At 24.4% G+C, this 20494-nt stretch overlaps 1 protein-coding gene across 1 annotated transcript; it reads right to left on the bottom strand.

Annotated features, from left to right (window-relative positions):
• Positions 1 to 2015: 2015 nt before the first annotated feature.
• On the bottom strand, positions 2016 to 20280 carry LOC117173795 (bifunctional 3'-phosphoadenosine 5'-phosphosulfate synthase-like). The gene is made up of 7 exons (XM_033362441.1): positions 19490 to 20280; positions 13763 to 14231; positions 9875 to 10209; positions 9365 to 9799; positions 9039 to 9248; positions 2514 to 2796; positions 2016 to 2442 (listed from the first exon to the last, which is right to left on the bottom strand). Exons 1-7 carry the CDS (start codon positions 19532 to 19534, stop codon positions 2351 to 2353), a joined length of 1869 nt encoding a protein of 622 aa, XP_033218332.1. The 5' UTR covers positions 19535 to 20280; the 3' UTR covers positions 2016 to 2350.
• Positions 20281 to 20494: the final 214 nt, after the last annotated feature.

Genomic DNA, 20494 nt, shown 5'->3' on the forward strand with positions numbered 1-20494 from the left:
TCAAAATCTAAACGATTTTTCCACTTGAAAATGTAAAAATTCAAAAGTAAACAAGTTTTGGACCGCGAATTGCGAATTGAGAATGGGAAAATTCAAAAGTAAATAATTTTTCGACAAAAGAAAGGCAAATTTTTTAATTAAACAATTTTTCAGCTTTGAAAAATGTCAAAAGATTTCTCGACTTGAAAATAGGACAATTGAAAAGTAAACCATTTTTCAACGTGAATGAAGTAAAATTGAAAAAGGAAACAATTTTTCAGCTTGGAAAAAGGAAAATTCAAAACGTAAACGACTTTTTGACTTAAAAATGGGAAAATTGAGAAGTAAACAAATTTTCTACGTAAAAGAAAGAAAATTGGAAAAGTAAGCATTTTTTCATCTTGAAAAATGAACACGACTTTTACACTTGAAAATAGGAAAATTTAAAAGTAAAAAATTTTTTTACACAAAAGAAGGAAAATTAAAAACTAAGCATTTTTCATCTTGAAAAATGTAAACAACTGTTCTACATGAAAATGGGAAAAGTCAAAAGTAAAGAATTTTTCGAACTAAAAAGAAAATTGAAGTAAACAATTTCTCATCTTGAAAAAAGGAAAATTCAGAATGTAAACGACTTTTCCACTTGAAAATGAAAAAATTCAAAAGCAAATAATTTTTTGACCTAAATAGAAAATTAAAGAAGTAAACCATTTTTCAGCTTGGAAAGTGCCAAACTTAAAATGTAAAGAACTTTTCCATTTGACAATGGGAAAATTCAAAAGTAAATAATTTCTTAGTTTGGAAAATGCAAAATGTCAAAGACTTTTCGACTTGATAATAGGAACATTAAAAGTAAACAATTTTTTAACGTGAATGAAGGAAAATAGAAAAAGGAAACAATTTTTAGCTTGGAAAAAGGAAAATTCAAAATTTAAACGACTTTTCCACTTGAAAATGGAAAAATTCAAAAGTAAACAGGTTTTTGACCTAAATAGAAAATTAAAGAATTAAACAATTTTTCAGCTTGGAAAATGGAGAATGTGAACGACTTTGCGACTTGAAAATGGGAAAATTCAAAAGTAAACAATTTTTCGACAAAAGAAAGGCAAATTTTTTAATTAAACCATTTTTCAGCTTGGAAAATGGGCAATTCAAAAGTTAAACGAAAGAAAATTGAAAAAGTAAACAATTTTTCGGGTTGAAAAATGTCAAAGACTTTTCGACTTGAAAATAGGAAAAATTCAAAAGTAAACAATTTTTCAACGTGAATGAAGGAGAATTGAAAAAGGAAACAATTTTTCAGCTTGGTAAAAGGAAAATTCAAAACGTAAACGACTTTTCGACTGTAAAATGGGAAAATTGATAAGTAAGCAAATTTTCTACGTAAAAGAAAGAAAATTGGAAAAGTAAGAATTTTTTCATCTTGAAAAATAAAAACGACTTTTCCACGTGAGAATTGGAAAATTCAAAAGTAAGAAATTTTTGTACGCGAAAGAAGAAAAATTGAAAAACTAAGCATTTTTCATCTTGATAAATGTAAACAACTTTTCTACATGAAAATGGGAAAAGTCAGAAGTAAACAATTTTTCGAACTAAAAAGAAAATTGAAGTAAACAATTTCTCGGCTTGGAAAATGGAAAATTAAAAATGTAAACGACTTTTCGACTTAAAAATGGGAAAATTAAAAAAAAAAAAAACATTTTTCCACTTCGAAGAGGAAAAATTGAAATTACTTTTCGTCTTGAAAAGGGGGCATTTTTAGAGCAAACAATTTTTCGATTTGGGAAGGAAATATTGAAAATATAAACGACTTTTCGAGTTAATAATTCAAAAGTAATTAACTTTTCAACTCGAAAGAGAGAAAATTAAAAAAAGTAAGAATTTTTTTATTCGAAAGAGGGTAAATTAAAACGGTAAACAAATTTCTGGTTGAAAGAGGTGTAACTTAAAAGCAAAAAAATTTCATCTTGAAGATTTCATAATAATCATTTATAATAATTATTACAATAAATAAGACTGATAAATCTCACATATATACATTTTTTCAACGCTTCTTAAAAAAGCCTTTGCTGTCAAAATAGAAATTACAATTATAATACTTTGTCGTTGGTAAATTCCCTTTGATCTACAAAATTATACAAAAATTTCCCATCCCCTTAATATTTTTTAAAAAATATATATTTAATTTATAATAAAAATAACAAATTCTCTACAAATTGCAGCTCGTCATAATGTCTAAAACCTATTGATATTTTCTCCCGTCTAGAATATAAAAAATTAGTTAACAATAAAAAAGAAAAATATAGAACTTTGAGAATAAGTTTAAAAAAAAAATACTTCTCTGAACTATCACTTAATTTAGTACTAACTATTAGTTTAAACTTTGATAATATTCTGCGAGAATCTTCCAAGCTTTTGGCGCCATGAAACCATCGGGTGGATCTTGATTATTTTTAGCGAGATCTGAAATTAAAATAATTAGTTTCTATTTTCCTTTTTTACTCTCAGAGAGTTTTTAATAAAAAAAAATGTACTTCTCATTTTGGTGCCAGACATAAAATCGAAATCCTGTTTCCTTTCTGGTTCGAAGAAAGCCATCTTTTTATTTTTCAAATCATAAGCTGCAACTCTAAATGGAATTATTTCCAAAGTTCGCAAACCTCTTGCCATTGAAAGAACTCTAGCGCCATGCGTAGAATCATACAAATTTCCGTCGGGAGTAGAATTTGGATCAGGATGAGGAATTCCTGCAGGATCTCTTCCTACTATGTAGAAATTTGCTCCTGCGTTCATTCGGGCCTTTGCGTGCCACTGAACCTAAATTTACATAATTAATTTCTACAAAATTCTTAAAAATTAAAAAAAAAAACTAATTTTGTCATTTTAATTTCGAAAAATTTTATATTTACCAGGGCGTCTTTGAAAAATTTATTCTTTTTTATTTCGAAATTAATTATTTTGTTTCAACTTTTATTTTGAACTGAAAATTTAACCATTTAATTTTTAGTTGGAAAATTACCTTTTTGAGACGAAAATTTATTATTTTGGTTGGAAATTCATCTTTGTTAGTGGAAACTAATCTTCTTGGTTGAAAAAACTTTTTTTTTTGTTCGATGAAAATTAAACTATTCCAGTTAAAAATACAACTATTCTAGTTGAAGATTCACAAATTTAGATGAAAATTGATCGCTTTAAACATTGAGACTTTTAAATTAAATTTTATTGTTTCGTTGAAAATTCATCTTTCTTTATAGAAACTAATTTTCTCTTGGTTACAAACTCATGTTTTTAGTTGAAAATTTAACTTTAATTTAACTAAAATTAATTTTTAATTTGAAATTCATCTTTTCTATTTGAAATTCGACATTTGCAGTTGAAGATTCATAATTTTAGTTGAAAATTCATCACTTTGTTTGAACATTCTTGGTTAAAAATTAATTTTTTGGTTGAAAATTAAAACTAATACAGTTAAAGATTCATAATTTTATTATAAAATTAACCTTTTTTTTTAGAATCCAACTATTCCAGTTGAAGAATTAGAATTTCAGTCGAAAATTGATAACTTGGGAGATCCATTTTTTTAAATAAATGAAAATTCATCTTTCTTGGTAGAAACTCATTTTCTTTTGTTTCACAAATTCATGTTTTTAGTTGAAAATTCAACTATTCCAGTTAATGATGAATTTTCTAGTTAAAAATTCATCACTTGGTTTGAACATTAATTATTTTAAATGAAAATTTAACTTCAATTTTCGGTTGAAAATTTATATTCTTTAGTTAAAAACTCATATTTGAAAATTTAAAAAAAAAAATTGATTTTGCTTCTAATTTTCCAAGAATTTTGTATTTGCCAGGGTGTCTAGCCTACGTGAAAAAAATACGTGAGAAAATTAATTTTTTCAACTGAAAATTGATTAGAAATTTACCTTTTTTAGTAGAAAATGCATTATTTTTAGTAGAAACTAATCTTCTTGGTTAAAAATGAAGTTTTTGGTTTAAAATTAAACTATATCAGTTAAAGATTCCTAATTTTACTAGAAAATTAATCTTTTTTGTTTAAAACCCAAGTATTCTAGTTAAAGATTCATCATTTTAGTTGAAAATTGATCACTTGGAACATTAATTTTTTTAATGGAAAATTCATCTTTCTTCGTAGAAATTAATGATTCTTTTTTAATTTAAAATTAATTTTTTTTATTTAAAATTTAACCTTTTCAATTGAAGATTCATCATTTTAGTTAAAAATTCATCACTTTGTTTAAACATGCATTTTTTTAAAATTAAAATTGAGATGCAATTTTCGGTTGAAAAATTATCTTCTTTAGTTTTTTCGGACTTTTGTGTGCCATTTAACAGAAATTTAGATCATGTTAGTTTTTTCAAAATTCTTGAAAATTGAAAAAAAATTAATTTTGTTTTTTAAATTTCTAAGAATTTTATGTTTACCAGAGTGACTAGCCTATGTGAAAAGCCTGGAAATGTCAGAATTTTTTTTTTAAGTCAGGCAATTTTTTCGAGAACGTGCTTAATTCCGTTTTTGAAAAATGTATTTTTTTTTAGTTGTAAATTCATTATTTTGTTTCAACGTTTATTTTTTTAACTGAAAATTTAACTATTAAATTTTTAGTTGGAATTCTACCTTTTTTTCTTGAAAATTTATTATTTTTTTGAAGATTCTTTTTTAGTAGAAACTAATCTTCTTGTTTAAAAATTCATTTTTGGTTGAAAATTAAACTAATCTAGTTGAAGATACATCATCTTAGTTCAGAATTAATCACTTTGAACATTCATTTTTTCGTTGAAAATTCATCTTTCTTGGTAGAAAATAATCTTCTCTTCTTCACAAGTTCATGTTTTTAGTTGAAAATTCAACTATTTAAGTTAATGATTCGTTTTTTTATATAAAAATCATCTTTTTCATTTAAAATTCAAGTATTTTAGATGAAGATTTATAATTTCAGTTGAAAATCCATCATTTCGTTTAAACATTAATTTTTTTGAATAAAAATTCAACTTCAATTTTCGGTTAAAAAATTATCTTCTTTAGTGAAAAACTTGTATTTTTTGGTGTAGAAATTAATCTTCTTGGTTAAATATAAAAAAAACTTTTTTCTTTGTTTGAAAATTAAACTATTCCAATTGAAAATTCACATTTTTTATTTAAAATTCAACTATTTCCATTGAAGATTCATCATTGTAGTTGAAAATTCATCACTTTGAACATGAATTTTTTAAAATGAAAATCGAACTTCAATTTTCGGTTAAAAATGATCTTCTTTAATTGAAAATTCGTATTTTTTTATAGAAATCATGTTTCTTGGTTGATTTTTTTAAAAATTAAACTTTATAATTTTGCACGCCATTAAACTTAAATTTACATCATTTTAATTTCTACAAAATTCTTGAAAATTGAAAAAAAAATTTTGTTTTTTAAATTTATAAAAATTTTGTATTTATCTGGGTGTCTAGCCTGGCAGTCAGTCAATTTTTTTGAGAACGTGCTTAATTTTGTCTTTAAATGATTCATTCTTTTTTAGTTGACAATTCATTATTTTGTTTCAACATTAATTTTTTCAACTGAAAATTTAACAATCACATTTTTAGTTGGAAAGTTACCTTTTTTAGTTGAAAATTCATTATTTTTAGCAGAAAATAATCTGCTTGGTTAAAAATTAATTTTTTTGTTGAAAATTAAACTATTCCAGTTAAAGTTTTCTAATTTTACTAGAAAATTAATCTTTTTTTTTATAAATTCAACTATTCTAGGTAAAGATTCAGCATTTTAGTTGAAAAGTCATCCCTTTGTTTGAAAAGTAATTTTTTAAAATCGAAATTTAACTATTTTGTTAAAAATTCGTCTGTTTTGTTAGAAACTAATTTTAGCTTGGTTACAAATTCATTTTTGTATGATTGAAAATTTAACTATTCCAGTTAATAATTAATATTTTAATTTAAAATTCATCTATTTCGTTTAAAATTCAACTATTCTAGTTGAAAAATTTTCTTTTCGGTTTAAAATTAATTATTTTTTGAAAATTCATATTTTTTGGTAGAAACTAATCTTTTTGTCTAAAGATGCATATTTTTGTTGTTGAAAATTCAACTATTCAAGTTAAAGATTCAGCATTTTATTGACGTATTCACAATTCCTCACTTTGTTCGAATATTAATTTTTTTAATGAATAATTAACTATTCAATTTTTGATTGACAATTTTTCTTTCAGTTGGGAGATTCATTTTTCTAAATAAATGAAAATTCATCTTTCTTGGTAGAAACTAATTTTTTCTTGTTTTACAAATTCATGTTTTTAGTTAAAAATCAAACTCTTCCAGTTAATCATTCGTTTTTAATTTAAATTTCATCTTACTCATTTTAAATTTTAAATTTAACTATTCCAGGTAAAGATTCATCTTTTTAGTTGAAAATTGATCACTTTGTTTGAAAATTAATTGTTTTAAATGAAAATTTAACTTCAATTTTCGGTTGAAAAATTATATTCTTTAATTAAAAACTTATATTTGAAAATTTAAAAAAAAATTGATTTTGCTTCTAAATTTCCAAGAATTTTGTATTTGCCAGGGTGTCTAGCCTACGTGAAAAACCTGGAAATGTCAGGGATTTTTTTATTAGTCAGGCAAGTTTTTCGAGAACGTGCTTAATTCTGTCTTTAAAAAATATATTATTTTTTAGTTAAAAATTCATCACTTTGTTTAAACATGCATTTTTTAAAATTAAAATTCAACTGCGATTTTCGGTTGAAAAATTATCTTCTTTAGTTGCAAACTCTTTTTTTTTTTTGGTTGAAATTAATCTTCTTGTTTGAAAATTTGTCTTTTTTATTTAAAATTAAACTTCCTACTATGTAGAAATTTGCTCCTGCGTTTATTCGGAATTTTGCGTGCCAATAATTAGTCATTTGCAAAACTAGAATTATATTACTGTATTAAAATATTTTGTTGAACTGTTATTTTTTAATTAATTTTTTTAACTGAAAATTGATGCGAGTTCAATATTTCGTCATTTAGTTAAAAATTCATCTATTTGGTTGAACTTTAATTTTTTTAACTAAAAATCTAACTATTCAATTTTGGGTTGAAACATCTTTTTCATTCAAAAAGTCGCCTTTTTGGTTAAAAATTCAACTATTCCAGGTAAAGATTCATCATTTTAGTTGAAAATTCATCTCTTTGTTTGAAAATTAATTTTTTTAAATCAAACTTTAACTATTTAATTTTTGGTTGGCAGTTTATTATTTTTTCTTTTAGTTGAAAATTCATTATTTTGTTAAAAATTCGTCTGTTTTGGTAGAAACTAATTTTCGCTTGGTTACCAATTTATTTTGTATGGTAGAAAGTTCAACTATTCCAGTTAAAGATTCATCATTTTATTTGACAATTCATCACTTTGTTTGAACATAAATTTTTTAAATAAAAATTCAATTATCCCAGTTAAACATCCATAATTTTAGTAGAAAATTAATTATTTTTTAATAGAAACTAATCTTCTTTATTAAAAAAAAAACATTTTGTTGCTTGTTGAAAATTTAACTATTCCAGTTGAAGATTAATAATTTTACTTGAAAACTAATATTTTTTGTTAAAAATTAAACTAATCCATTTGAAGATTCATCATTTTAGTTGAAAATTCCTTATTTCTGTAAAATTCTTCTCTTTTGGTAGAAACTATTCTGCTCGGTTCCAAATTCATTTTTTTTATAATTCAAAATTCAACTATTCCAGTTGAAGATTCAACACTTTAATTGAAAATTCATTCTTTTTTTGAAAATTCTTTTTTCGTAGAAATTAATCTTCTAGGTAAAAAATCATTTTTTTTAAATAAACTATTCCAGTTAAAGTTTCATAATTTTGATTGAAAATCCATCACTTTGAACATTAATTTTTTTTAATGAAAATTCTTTTTTTTTTTTTTTTTTTTTTTTTTAAATTGGTCTGTTTTGGTTAAAAGAAATCTTTTTGATGAAAAATTTATCTTTTTTTGTTTTAAAATTCAACTAGTCTAGTTAAAAATTCATCATTTTAGTTAAAAATGATAACTTTGAACATTCATTTTTTAAAATGAAAATTCAACTAATTTATTTTTTGTTAAAAATTGATCTTTTAAAACAAATTAATATTCTTGTTTGAAAATTCATCTTTTTCGGGTAAAATTTAACTATTTCAGTTAGACATTCATCATTTTAGTTGAATATCCATTTTTTTTTAATAAAATAAATTGGCAGAAAGTTAAATTCTTTTTTTTAGTTCACCTGCTCCAGTTAAAGATTCATCACTTTGGTTGAGAATTATTGTTGCGGAAAATAATTTTTTTTTCAACTGAAAATTTCCTTTTTTTAGTTGAAAATTCAATATTTAGCAGGAAATTCGTTTTTTTTAGTTCCAATTTCAACTATTCCAGTTAAAGATTCAAAATTTTAGTTGAAGCTTAATTTTTGTATTGAAAATTCTTCTTCGTGGTAAAAACTAATCTTCTTTGTTGAAAAACTATTTTTTTCAAATTAAACTATTCGAGTTAAAGCTTTATAATTTTACTTGAAAATTTTTTATTAAAGTTTTAATTCGTTTGTTTTGATAAAAAGCAAAATGATCACTTTGTTTGAAATTTGATCTTTAAAAAAAACTAATAATCTTCTTGTATGAAAATTCATCTTTTGGGGTAAAAATTCGTTTCTTTTTAGGTTTTGAAAATTTATTTTACTAAGTGAAAATTTAGGCACTTTATTTTTGGTAGTAAATTTACCTTTTTAGTTCAAAATTCAATTATTTGTTTAAAAATTCATCTATATTGTGGAACATGCAATATTTTTACTAAAAATTACCTGAAAAAAATGAAATTTTCTGGTATTTTTTTCCAGGATTTGAGTAGACACCTTGCTTACATTTAAATATTCAACTTAAAACAGGTATTTAAATTTATTCAGAATTTAATTTCTATTCTTTTGAAGGTTATGTTCAAGTGTGGCTTTGGATAAAATTATGGCGCGAAATACAAATTTTTAAAATACAAGGAACCTTTTGTTTTTGTTAAATATAAGACGAACCTCGATTGGACCCGCGTACATCATAGGACTGGGAAAAATGGCCAGCAAAGTTGAATTCCAATCGAGAATTCCTTCATCAAGAACTGCCTTGTGTTGAGCAATTCTCGTTTTCAAGGGCACATCATCATCCTTCGTCCATCCTCCCAATGGATGAAGAAGTAAAACCGGATTTTTGTATCCCTTTTCTTCCAAAAGCCTTCTTCTTGTATCCTGAAAAATATTTGAATTTACGCGCCCTTTTAATGTCGCATTTAGGTTATGTTCGAGTGTGGCTTTTAAAAATTCTGGCGCGAAATTTAAATCGCAAAATTAGTTTATTTTCTCACCTGCATTAGAAAAGCGTGACCATTATGAATCGGATTTCTCAACTGAAATGCAAAAACCGCATCAGCATTCATCTCCTTGCATTTAATTTTAATTTCGTTCGGCGTTAATCGATAATCATCGAGTCCGTCATTCCACCTGATTTTTTCTAAAACTTCAATCTCTCCGCCCACTAACCAATCGCCGGATTCTTGAATTAATTTCACATAAGGATGCCCCGGATTTGTCGTTCCAAATTGCCATCCACATCTTTCTTCTTTTCGGTGAAAATAAAATTCTGGACTTTTCAAAATCGCAAGAGGTTTTCCATCGTGTCTCAAGCAAATTGACGAGTTTCCCTCGAGCCGATTTTTATCATCCGTGGATGCCGAGAGAACAATTGGAACTGATTGGTTAACTTCGACTCCATTTTCTGTGATAGTTTTTAAATGTTGGACCTAAAATTAATTTCAGTTTTGAAAATATGTATAAATTGCAATTTTATTTCTAATTTTTCAATTTTTCTATTTTACTTGGAGATACTGATCCTCTTTCATAAATCCATTCAGAGGATCAGCCCATCCTTCAGCCAAAATTTGCAGCCATTGTACTTCAATTTCCGAAATCTCGAGACTGCAAAGTTTTTCAGCTTCACTTCTCGCAGATTTTCTTCTCGATTCGGGAACAAATAATTCTTTTATAGGCGTCCAAGGTTTTGGAAGAATCGGAATTATTTTTTTCTTTTCGAGAAGATCGATCACAGTCGATGCTGATTCTTCAATCGTCAGATTTTCGGTCTTAACACTAAGATCAAATTTTTTTGGAATCTGATATTCTTGATCAATTCCTGTAAATTTGGTTATTTGTCCTGGAAATCGAAATTATTGATTACGATACTTTTTTTAGTAGGCATTTTATTCGTGAAACATAATCTTTTTTTTCGCGTAAAGTTCATTTCTACATTATATTAGTATGTTTCGGGTCCGAGTTCTGCGAAAATTTAAATTTAATAAATCAAAAAATGCTTTTTTTATACAAATTATCAACAAAAGTTTATATTTCATTTTTAAAATAAAGAAAAAAGTAAGTCATTTAGTTTGAAGAGTAAATATTTAATATTTGAATTACTGGTCACTTTTTCATGCGTGATTTGATAACATTCACTAATTTTAATACCAAATAGTAGAATTTTCAAATAATAAAGTTAAATATTCAAACAAAAAGATGAGTTTTCAAACAAAAAAAGTTTTTAAACTAAAAAAGAAAATTCTTCATTCCAGAATGAAGTAGTTAAATTTTATCTTGAAAATAAAAATTATTTTGAACCAAAAAAAGCGTTTTTTTTAAATAGAATACTTAAATTTTCAGTCATAGGAAGGAACTTCAACTAAAGTAATGAATCTTCATCCAATAAAATGACTTTCTCACAAAGTAGTATAACTTTGAACCAAAAAAAGGATCAATTTTCAACGAAAAATTAAAAAGTTGATATTCCAACAAAAAAAAATGATTGAAATATTAAATAAAAAACAGTAGATTTTTATCAAAAAAGACTAATTTTAAATCAAATACTTTTAATTTTGAAGTTCAAAAATTAATTTAAAAAAAAAAAAAAAACACAAATTTTAAATAAAATAGTTAAGTTTTCACTGAAATAAATAAATTTGCAAATAAAAAATAAAATAGTTACATTTGAGTTTAAAAAATCATTTTTAACCGAAAAAAGGAGATTTGAACAAAATATTAAAATTTTCAACGAAAACTAATGAATTTTCTGCAACAAAAAATTGAATAAAATACTTAAATTTTCATGGAAAACAGTGAATTTGCAACTAAAAAAATAAATTTGTAATAAAAAATGAAATAATTCCGTTTTCAAATTAAAAAATAATTTTCAATAAAAAACAGGAGATTTGAACAAAATACTAAAATTTTCTAACAGATCTAAGGAATTTTCAACCAAATAGATGTATTTTCACCTAATACATTAATTTTTATAGACAAAAAATATATTTTTTTTAACAAAGTAGCTAATTAGATTTTATAACCAAAATAAATGAATTTGCAAACAAGAATAATTGTCTAGAAAAAGGAAATTTTCAAATGAGTTTTTAAACAATAAGATTAAGTTTCTAGTAGAAAGACAAATTTTCAACAAAATACATAAATTTCCACATAAATATTTGAAACCTTAAATAAAAAAGGAAAATTTTCTACTAAAAGCAAAAGAATTTTCAAGAAAATTGTTTTTTTTTACCCAATTGAAAATTGTTATTTTTAACCAACAATGGAATAGCTAAATTTTCAAAAAAAGAAATTCGAATTTTCAACAATATAGTTTAATTTTGTAACAAAAGAAGTGAATTTTAAACCAAAAAAGAAAAGATTTTCAGTCTAAAATGGAGTAGTTAAATTTTATCTTAAAAACAATTTATTTTTAAACAAAAGAAAAGCGATATTTTTAATAAAATGCTTAATTTTTCGACAATAAAAATTAATTTTGAACTAAAGTAATGAATCTTTATAAAAAAATTACTTTTTAACTGCTACTTTTTTTCAATTTAAACAAAAAAGACCAATTTTAAATAAAATATTCAATTTTGAAGTTCAAAAATTAATTTTCAACAGAGAAAACAACACAATTTTGCAATAAAATAGTTCAATTTATATCGAAAGAAATGGATTTGCATCTAAACAAATTAATTTGCCGCAAAAAATAAAATAGTTAAATTTTCAGGTAAAAAAAATAATTTTGAACTAAAAAAACGAGATCTGAGCAAAATACTAAAAATTTTAACAAAAATTAATGAATTTTCAATAACAAATTTAAATCAAATAGTTAAATTTCCATGGAAAGCAGTGGATCTGCAAACCAAAAAATAAGTGTGTAACAAAAAATGAATTTTTAACTAAAGTTATAAATCTTGAGCGAAAAAATTACTATTTAACAAATTAGTATAATTTTTAATCTGCTTTGAACCAAAAAAGATAAATTTTCAATGAAAAATTGAATAGTTGAAATTCCAGAAAAAACTAATATTAAATAAAAAACAGTTGAATTTGAACAAAAATAGATGAATTTTAAACGAAATACTTAATTTTGAAATTCGAAAATTAATTTTCTACAAAAAAAAAGAAGAAAATTCAGAATAAAATAGTAAAATTTTAATCGAAATAAATAAATTTGCAACTAAAAAAGACATTTTTAACAAACAATTAAATATGTCACTTTTTAATTAAAACAAATTCGGGAACCAAGAAAAAAGAGATTTGAATAAGATACTTGAATTTTCAATAAAAAATCATTAATTTTCTATCGCAAAGATGAATTTTTAAACGAGAAGATTATTTTTTTACCAAAAAGTCGAGTTTTCAAATAAAAAATAAATTTTTAACAAAAAAAATATATTTTTCACAGAGTAGTTAAATTTTTAATGAAAGAAATGAATTTTTAACCAAAATAAATGAATTGACAAACAAGAAGAATCATTTTCTAAAAAAAGTCAATTTTAAAACATATAGTTGAATTTTCAAGTAAAAAAATATATTTTTAAGAAAGAAAAACGAATGTTAAAAAGGTAGTTAAATTTTCAACCCAAAAATGATTTTTCAATCAAAAAGTTTAATTGTTAAGCATAATGATTAATTTTTAACGAAAGAGACGTATTTTCAATAAAACACATGAATTTGCATCTAAAAGGTTCATTTTGAAACTAACAGAGGTGATTAGGTTATTTTAAACTAAAGCCTTTAAAAACCTTTAACAAACAACATAAAATGTAATAGTTCATATTACAACCAAAAAATATTTTAAATTACAAGCCGTAGAAGTCAATCAAAAAGGACGAATTTTCAACAAATCGTGTAATTTTCCAAATAAAAAAGAGGTTTTTAATTTTAAAAAAAGAGAAGCCGATTTTTCGCCAAAACAGATGTTTTTTCAATTTTTAAAAATAGGTTTTTTAGTTTTTGCTGCAAAAAATAGAAAACTTTTGAAAACATGTACTATGAAACTTTCTTCCAGTAAACACCAATGTTATTTTTGTGAAATTTATAACTATATGCAAGAAAACCTGACCCTACTTAAAATATTAATTTTTTACTTTTCAAACTGAATAACTCGCACTTTGACTCTATTTTACGAATTAACTATAAACTTTTATTAATAATTTGTATTAGAAAAAGCTATTTTTCATATATTAAATTTGAATTTTCGCAGAATTCGGACGCTACCGTGGTGGCGTTTTCGAACTGACATAAGTGCCCGCGAAAATAAACTTAAATTAAATATAGAAAAGTTATTTTAAAGAAAATTATAGAAAATGAACGAAAGAAAATATAAAACGTGGAGCGGTAAAGTTCTTCATTTGATTTAAATTAGAATATTCCACACAATTTCGAAATAATCAATTGAAATGTACCTAATCGTGCTCTTTTATAAAGTCCTTTCGTGTCTCTCGCTTCGCAAACGTTGAGAGGAGTGTCAATAAAAACTTCAAAAAAAGGAAGTTGAGCCTCCTCGTGAATTTCTCTCGCCATTATTCTGTCTTTTTCAAAAGGGGAGACAAAACTGCAAAGACAAATGTGTCCACTGTCTGCAAAAAGTTTCGCGACTTCTGCTACCCTTCTGATATTTTCTGTCCTGTCTTCCTCACTAAATCCGAGATTTTTATTTAATCCTTTTCTTATGTTGTCCCCATCGAGGCCATAAGCCGCAATTCCTCGATTCACAAGATAAGCTTCGACTTGGAAAGCTATGGAAGTTTTTCCTGCGCCCGAAAGCCCAGTTAGCCAAACTGTACATCCTCGAAACCCTTTTGTAAATCCGAGAGATTCTCCCCGTTTGGCTCGCGAAACATTGTGGTCTTGATATGAAACGTTCGCACAAATCTGAACATTAATTTAGAGAGTATAATAATTAATGTTTAATGTAAAAAATATGTTTTCTATTACTTTTACTTATTTTATAATTCGAATTTAGCGCCCTTTTGTAGGACGACGAATGGCGATTCAGCGGACGATTTCAAACTTCCGGTCAAGTTTTTCAATTTTTCCGGTCAACTTATAGTAACATATTCATATCTGTCGCAAAATGCAAACATTTTTCTCAAATCATGAGTTCATTCTAAATATCCTTTAACAGAATAGAGCCAAAAATTGCAAAATAAGTAATTTTTTAAATAAAATTATGAATATTCAACTCGAATAGTAGAATTTAAAGCAAGCAGATAAATTTTCAATTGAAATTATGTATATTTATCGAAAATTGTTGAATGTTTAACCAAAAAGATGATTTTTCAAGCAAAAAGATTAATTTCCTACCAAAAAATGCAAATATTCAACAAAATACGTGAATTTGAACGAAATAGTTGGATATTCAATCAAAGGAGACAAATTTTCAACCAAATAGGTGAATTTTGAACTAAAAACAATCAATTTCTAACAGAATATGGAATAGTTACATTCTTGGCAAACAAAATTTTTTCATCGTTGCTAATGAATATTCAACTAAAATTATGAATCCTCTTCTGGAATAGATGAATTTAAAAAAAAATGAGTTTTCAACTAAAACAATGAATGATGAACCAAAAAATACGAATTTTTAACTAAAAAAAGATCATTCTTAAACAAAAAATTGAATAAATAAGTTTACAGTCAGAAAATGAATGTTCAACCAATGGGATGAATTTGTAGTTAAAATTATGCAATATTCAACTGGAATAGTATTTTTTCTTCAGTTTAAGAAACATATCGTTTCTAACCGAAACAGAAATAAATTTGCAATAAAATAGTTAAGTTTTCTGTCGAAAAATTCCTTTTCATCCAAAGAAAAAACCATTTTTCAAGCCAACCGCTCATTTTTCAAACAAAATCAATAAATTTTTGATTAAAATGATTAATCTTCGAAAGAAATTAATTTACAACAAAAGAGTTTATTTTTCAACCAATTACATTTATTTATAACATAAAAGATGAGTCTTCAACTAAAATGATAAATATTTAACAAGAATACTTGAAACCTCAAACAAAAGAAAATATTTTGAAACAATGATACTGAGTTTCAAAGAAAAAAATGATTTTATACAAAAAAAGTTGATTTTCTACCAAAAAAGTAGTTTTTTAAAACAAAATACGTGAATTTCCAACAAAATAAATGAATTTTGAAATAAAAAACTAGAAATTCACATCTAAGTTGTTAAATTTTGAAATAGAAAAGGTCAATTTTGAACTCAAAGTGGAACGGTTATATTTTTAGATAAAAAATTAACTTTCAACCAAACTGATACATTTTCAACTAAAATTATGAATCTTCAATTAGAATAGTTGAATTTTAAACCTACCAAAAAAATGGATTTTACACAAATAACATGCTTTTTAAAAAAAATAGCTTAATTTTAAAATTAAAAAATCAAATTTCAACCAAATGGTTTAATTTTCACCCAAAAAAGATAAAATTTCAACCAACAATAGAATAGATGAATTTTCCTTCAATGATTTAATTCTTAACAAACAAAAATCAGATTTTCAGAAAAATAGTTCAAATTGCGGTAAAAAAAATTTATTTCATTTAAAGAAAAAAGAAGTTTTTAATCAAATAGCTGATTTTTGAACGAAAGAAATTAATTTTTAATTAAAATGATAAATCTTTAATAAAAAAATTAATTTTCAACAAAAAAGTTTTTTTTCAAGCAAATACATTTATTTTTGGCTCAAAAGATAAATTTTCAACTAAAATGATGAATATTTAACTGGAATACTTGAATTTTTAACCAAAAGAAATATTTTTTAAGTAAGAAGATTAACTTTAAAAAAAAAGTTTCCACAAAAAAGTAGATTTTGTAACAAAATAAGTGAATTTTCAACGAAATAAATAAATTTTCAATTTAAAATGGCAAATTTACATCCAAATTGTTGAATTTGGATCTAGAAAAGGTCATTTTTCCACCAAAAATAGTTAAATTTTCTACTGGAATAGTTAAATTTTTTGTTAAAGAATTGATTTTGAACAAAGCAGTTACATTTTTAAAAAGAGATGAATTCTCAACTAAAATGACGAATCTTCCGACAAAATAATAAATGTTTAACAAAACAGTTTAGCTTCAAACCAGGAGTAGTTGAAATTTCAAGAAAAAAAAGGTAAATTCCTAACGAAATATTAACAAAAAGTTAATATTATTTTTTTTTTTTAAGTTTGAGAGAAGGAACTTTTAAATTGTGACGAATTTTGACTTTCGATAAGTATTTTAAAAACTCCTTTGTTCTAAACTCAGTTTTAATTCTTTTAAAAAAATGTCAGTTCTATGTAAAAATTTATAAATTTATAAATTGTATAAGCAATTTATAAATTTTAACTTGAATTAATTACTACCTCACTTAATTGATAAGTAACAAAAAGTGCACTTTTTTAGAAAAACATCCAACTTTTTCTAACATTATTCAGAGATAATATTATTTTACAAATTAATAAAATGTTTAAACAATTTATAAATTTTAACTTAAATTAATTATTACATCACTTAATTGAAAAGTAAAAAAAGTGCATTTTTTTGGAAAAACCTCCAACTTTTCTAGCATTATTCAACGATAATTTTATTTTTTTAAATTATAAATTGTTTAAACAATTTTAAAATTGTAACTTGAATTAATTATTATCTCGCTCTAATTGAAAAGTAAGCAAAAACTGAAGTTTTTAGAAAAAGCCGCAACTTTCTAGCATTATTCAAAGAGAATATTATTTTAAAAATTCATAACTTGTTTAAACAATTATGTTTTAATTTGAATTAATAATGAATATTATCAAAAATAATCATAAATTTTTTGAACATTTTTTGTTTGTTGACTCGTATTAATTACTACCTGACTCTAATTGAAAAGTAAATAAAAAATGAAATTTAAAAAACAAACCCAACTTTTCAGCATTTTTCAAAGAGAATATTATTTTAAAAATTAATAAAATGTTTAAACAATTATGATTTTTACTTGAATTAATTATTAACTCACTCTATATAAAAATGGACAAAAAGTGGACAATTAAAAATACGCTAACTTTCTAGCATTATTCCAAAAAAATATTATATAAAAATAAAATAAATTGTTTGAATAATTATTTCTGTTGAACCGCGTCTTTCTAATTCTATTTTTAAAGAAAATTGCTATAAAAAATAATAAATTGTTTATATAACTCATTTAAATATGTATCTACAAATATAAAATAATACTCTATGTATGAGAAGCAACTTGTATCTAAGAAACCGGAACAAAATCATAAATCATAAAAAATCGGTTTCCGAGTTTTTAGTCCTAATTATGATTCTTTTTGAGGTTTTTTAAAATGAAAATCGTTTTATTGAAAATTGTTTCAGTTAGAGCAAGGCTATAATTAATTCAAGTAAACAAACGTAATAGTTCAAACAGTTTATTAATATTATTGATAATATTCTTTTGGAAGAACGCTAGAAAGTTTTTTTTTTAAATACAAATGCACTTTTTTATTATTCAATTGGAGGGAGGTAATAATTCAGTCAAGATAACAAACACAATTGTTTAAACAATGTATTTTTCTCCTTGATTATATTCTCTTGGAATAATGCTAGAAAGTTGCAGTTTTTTTTTTTAATTTTACACTCTTTGTCCAATTTTCATTAAGAGCAACATAATTTTTCAAACTATTTATTATTATTATTAATAATATTTTATTTGAATAATGCTATAAGTTTCGGTTTTTTCAAAAATTTTCAACTGTTTTTCCACTTTTCACTTGGAGTGAGTTAATATTTAATTCAATTTAGCATGAAAAATTGCTTAAACAAACTATTATTTTTTATAGTTATATTTTTCTATATTAACACTAGATATTTGCGGTTCTTTCTCTGAAATTTGTATCTTCTTGTCCACTTTAATGTTATATTGAGGTAATAATTAATAAAAGGTAACAAATGTAATTGTTTAAACAATTTATTATCATTTTTAATAATATTCTCTTCGCTTAATAGTAGAAAGTTGCGGTTAAAAAATTTTTTTTAATGATTTGTCTGCTTTTCATTGAATAAATAATTAAACTTATTAAAAATAACTGTTTGAAAAAATTATTATTGTTTATCACTATCTTCCTATATATTAATGGCAGATAGTTTCGTTTTTTTCTTAAATGTTCAGCTTTGCTTTGCCCATTTTAGTTATGAACAAATAATATATAAACATTTTTCAAATTTTCTAGATGGATTATATTAAATATAAATTTTTCTTGAAATAGTTACTAACAGCCTTTTTTCTGAAATTAATATTAATATTTATAATATGTTTATAACTAAAAAGTCGAAGAAAAGCGAAAAATTTCAGAAAAAAACGCAACTTTCTATCATTACACCAAGAGAAAATAATTATATACCATAATCAATTTTTTAAACAATTATATTTGTTAATTTGCATTATTTACTGAGTAAAAAGTTAAAAATTTGAGAAGAAACCGAAACTATCTAGCATTCATAAAGAATAAGATAGCTATAATCAAATATAATTTGTTTAAATTTTGTTTGCTACATTGAATTAAATATAAACTAACTCCAAGTGAAAATTGGACACAAAAGTAGTATTTTATGTATAAGAAACAATTCGTTAAAAAAAAAAACCCCCACAAAAAATCATAATTAGCGTCAAAAACTCGCAAAACTAATTTTTTGTTACTTAAGAGATTTTTTTGGGACCCTATTAAACAAATTTATTTGGCTGGTATCAAATAGTTTTAAAGAAATTTGGTGGCGTTATGCAACAAAGTAAGATAAAAAAAAGTCCCATGCATTTTTCGACCAGATATTTAAGTTCGTGGTAAAATTGTTTAAATTTCGAGAACAAATTCCTTCAAATATTTAAAATCGATTAATTAATAATTAATAAGTAAATCCTTTGAAGTAGACATTATTATAAGATATAAAAAATATATACAAAATAATTATAAATGTTTGAAAAAATTAATGTTCAGAAAAATTTTATAAATTATAATTAAATTTTTACCTTTTGTTTCACTCTTAATTTCTGAAGAGAGATTTTCGGAGATTATTTATTAAAAATAAAATTGAGGACGATTGTTTTATTTGAAAAGCTTATTTTTATATCTTCACAAAACACAAAATAAAATAATAAATTCTTACCGACATAGCTCGCTTCTTGGCTTTCTCGTACGTTTCACCTGACATGTTGTTTTTCTCGGCAATCTTCCTTATTCACAATATTTTATAAACTGTGTCGACGTGTGACTTTTTTTTCAGCTGGTCAGTATACAGGTCAGCTTGGATGGGAAAAGGAATAAGGAACTCGTGGCATCTCACCATGTGTTTATGACAGGACCAGTCATAAATTGATTAAAGGCGCCACTAAAACTTTCACTAAAAAAAAAGCCTAATTCCTCATAATCACTGAACAATCAAATTCAATAATACACCACTTTTCCATTACTTTGTTTATTGTCCCTAAAGTACAACAACGAAATGATCTTTATAAGAGAAAAATTCGAAATTGTCCTGAAAAATAATATTTTAGTTCTCCCGGATTCTACAAATATTCAGCCGTTCCTGCAATGTCCGCGATTAATGAAATCGGGCTCATATATCGACCCGAATTAAATTCCTGATCTCAAATTACCGTTGTTTTAACTCCTGAGAAATTCGTGATAATACAGTTTATTAAAAAAATCCGTTAACTTGTTTTGAATTTAAAAATTGAAAAATAAAAAAGAAACTTGACAATCATGAATGGCCGAGGGGGACGCCGAATCCCGACTGACAGTGAGGCAGTCATGTAGTAATTTTGGTAGGGTCATGCATTTGAGGCGTCGGATTTTTTGTTATCGCAGCATGAATTAAGAAACTATGGTATCAAGACGGACATTAAAAAAAGTTTTTTAGGTTAGATGGGGGAAATCGGGAAATCCATGGAATAGGCATGTAACGGCGGGCAAATATTGAAGCCTTGGACGCAGGGTGGAGTCAGGGAGAGGGGAAGTCGACCATCTTGCAAAGTAGAATTCTGCTAACTTACACTGGATAATAAAGAAAATTTTTAAGGGCATGTGACACAGCTAAATACCTATATTACCGACCACAGTTTTTCAGTTCACTGAATGTTTTTTTGAACCTCAGAACTTTTTTTGTAAATAA

The sequence above is a fragment of the Belonocnema kinseyi genome, chromosome 1 (genome assembly GCF_010883055.1).
Source record: "Belonocnema kinseyi isolate 2016_QV_RU_SX_M_011 chromosome 1, B_treatae_v1, whole genome shotgun sequence".
Taxonomy (NCBI): Eukaryota; Metazoa; Arthropoda; class Insecta; order Hymenoptera; family Cynipidae; genus Belonocnema; species Belonocnema kinseyi.